The sequence below is a fragment of the Vollenhovia emeryi genome, unplaced genomic scaffold, assembly GCF_000949405.1.
Source record: "Vollenhovia emeryi isolate VEMERY1.0 unplaced genomic scaffold, V.emery_V1.0 DF943031.1, whole genome shotgun sequence".
In the NCBI taxonomy this organism is placed as follows: domain Eukaryota; kingdom Metazoa; phylum Arthropoda; class Insecta; order Hymenoptera; family Formicidae; genus Vollenhovia; species Vollenhovia emeryi.
The window spans coordinates 1-3292 of NW_011963335.1; the positions used below are offsets into that span (position 1 = coordinate 1).

General features: G+C 33.6%; 1 protein-coding gene across 1 annotated transcript; it reads left to right on the forward strand.

The window, feature by feature from the left end:
• Positions 1–772: 772 nt before the first annotated feature.
• On the forward strand, positions 773–3084 carry LOC105566965 (the record flags this gene model as incomplete). The annotated part of the gene is made up of 3 exons (XM_012021432.1): positions 773–2017; positions 2623–2685; positions 2784–3084. Coding segments are annotated over exons 1-3 (1609 nt in total), but the record flags the coding sequence as incomplete, so codon positions are not given.
• Between the last annotated feature and the right edge of the window lie 208 nt (positions 3085–3292).

The following is a 3292-nucleotide window of genomic DNA, read 5'->3' on the forward strand; positions in this document are numbered from 1 at the left end:
TTAATATAATATAAATATTTTCGGTAAATATTTCCTTTAACTTAGCACCCGCCAATCAACTTCCGTTTGACCTTGATGTTGACCTTGACCCCCAAGGAGGTCAAGGTCATTGCCCATTCCCGTCGCTCATTGTTTGTTAAAAAGTTATGAAAACGTACTTTATTATATCGTTTTGGGAAGCTATTGAAATAAGCTACAAGAATATGTAATGAAAAAGGAGGGTTCGGAATAAAAATTTGAGGTTGATCTTTAGATAACCTTGATAAAGCTATTCAAGGTCATACTGATATTACTGTGAAATGCGCCAGTAAAAACGATGCAACTTTAGCGTTTAAGATTTTTTTCTATCTTGAATATTTAAAAAGTTATTCTGGAATTTAAACGAAAATATGCATATATATGTATGTATAAAGTGAACCGTTGCACCGATTATCGTCAAATACAATACCAGCCATCGTTAAATCACACTCAATAAATGTACCAAAGTATCGTATCGTATCGTATCGCAAGCGATACAATGAGCAAATCATATGGACCTAACTGGCTATGATATTATGTATAGTGACAAAAAAGAATGCACGTCATTCAATCGGTGGAACTTTTTTGTAGAAAGATATGCCGAAAAGGAAAACGTACGAAAATTTAAGTCGGTCTCAACAATGGCGCCGGCGAAAAGAAACAGATCATAACGTAGAAATTGAAATTGAAATTGCTAAAGGAAATCCGACTGACAATATTGTTTTTGTTGAAAATAATGATTATTCGAATAACGATGTACATATGTCTGAAGACGTTGACGAATGTGGAACTGACTCTTATTCAAATTATGAAGAATCCGGATTTTGATGCATCAAAATTGAATGTTGATAATATCGACTGTTATGAAGATGTAAATTTAAATATACAGAAAGAACCTTCCTTACGAGAATTTCTACAGTTGTGGAGTGTTGAGAATAATATTACTCAAGTAGCTCTTACAAAATTACTCAAAGGTCTGAGAGCTAATGGACATAAAAATCTTCCTTGTGATGCACGAACATTGTTAGAAACTCCACAAACAACGTCAACGATTAATAGTCATTCTGGTACTTTTTATTATCACGGATTGCAGAGAGCACTGAACGATCATTTACGACACACGAGACCTGTGTATGAACCAACTGAAAATCAAATAAAACTCAATTTGAGCATTGACGGATTACCATTGGCAAAAAGTTCAAAAGCACAGTTTTGGCCACTTTTAGGTCAAATTATTCACAGTGATTATAGAGAAAAACCATTTGTCATTGGAGTATTTCATGGATATTGTAAACCGAGCAAACCTGATGAAATCATTCATCAATTTATTGAAGAATATAATGACATTCAAGATAATGGATTTCAGCATGGAAAGAAAAAATACAAAATTTTGATAAATACTGTAATATGCGATGCTCCTGCAAAAGCATTCATGAAATGCATTAAAGGTCATACAGGATACTATGGATGCGACAAATGTGAAGAGGAAGGTGAATGGAGGGATAATCGAATGTTATGTCTCAATGAAAACGCTCCATTACGTACGGATGAAAGTTTCTTATTACGACACAATGAAGATCATCATATGAATGATTCACCTTTTGAAAACATAGCATTGAAAATGGTTACACAGTTTCCCTTGGATTATATGCATCTCGTTTGTCTCGGTGTCATGAAAAGACTTACAAAATTGTGGATTAAAGGTACAAAGGGTATTAAATTGCGTGCTTCTCAAATAAATCAATTGTCTACAGATTTGAAGCTGTTAATACCATACATACCTAAAGAATTTTCTAGAAAACCAAGAGGTTTGGATGAATTGGATCGCTGGAAAGCGACAGAGTTTAGACTGTTTCTCCTATATACGAGCTTGGCTACTTTGTGGTCGTATTTGCCAAATGATTACTTGAAACACTTTTATGTCCTACACTGTGCAATTTCCATTCTTTGCAATCCTAGCGATTGTAGATACAATAATGAATATGCACGTGAATTACTAGTACATTTTGTACAAGTATTTAAAGTATTGTATTCTGAAGAGTACGTAACATACAATGTGCATAACTTGATTCATTTGCCTGAAGATGTTAAGAATTTTGGATGTCTCGATATGTTTAGTGCTTTTCCATTCGAAAATTATTTTCAAGAAATGAAGCAAATGCTCAGGAAAAATGCACAACCGTTGCAACAATTGCATAGACGACTAATGGAAAAATCCAAAAATACTACAAATATTGGACATGAATCTCAAGATTATCCCATTCTTAAAAAAGCCAAGAATGAAGAATTATTATTTGATATAATTTGATATAATATTTGATATAATATTTGAATGTACACATTCTTATCGAGAAGCAAAATTTAAAAACTTTACACTGTCCTGCATTAAAAACGCTGATGCTTACTGTTATATAAATAACAAACATGTTCTCAAGATTAAATATATTGGCAAGAAAAATGGAGAAACAGTTATACTCGGAAAAATATTGCAAAATTCTTACAGTGTTCCTTCCTATCCATGTGATTCACGGCATTTAGGAATCCATATCGGAGATGAATGGTCAGAAGATAGAATGTATCCAATAAATGAAATAACTGCCAAAGGGATGCGACTTCCATACGAAAATACATTTTGTACAATCCCCATTCTACACACTGATGATTGAAGTGAGTTATTTACTATTAATAAATACAAGTATTTTCCATAATTGATCATTATACATATATATATATATATATATTTACCATAATCAGTATTATTTCAGATGTATTACGTTGTATTATGCGAAGACTTCTGTCAAGTCGTTCCCGGCAATTGGATAGATGCCGAAAACAAGAAATGTCGAATTCCACCATCTAGATATAATACCAGCAGTGCAGTAAAGAAAAAGATAAATCCTGAAGATGATTGGGAAGTTTACAGTTATCGTAAAATTTTGGGACCTTACGATACATTTGACAAGGCTCGACAAATAGAGAATGTGTGCATTGATGTTTCCACTTCAGATGACAGTAAATATTCCACTTACATGTATATATATATATATATATATATAAAATATACATGTACGAAAAAGAATGTTTTTCGAATGTTTCGCTTTTACATTTGGAAAAATATGCAAGTTTTAATAGTTGTTCGCGCACCTTCCGCGAAATCCGCGTAATCGATCACGCGAAAGTTAGAACGCCGGAACGCGTCCGATCAGACGCCGATCACGTGTACGCTCGTTTACGTTTACGCGAGCACCGCGAAAAACGGAGCGTACACGTGATC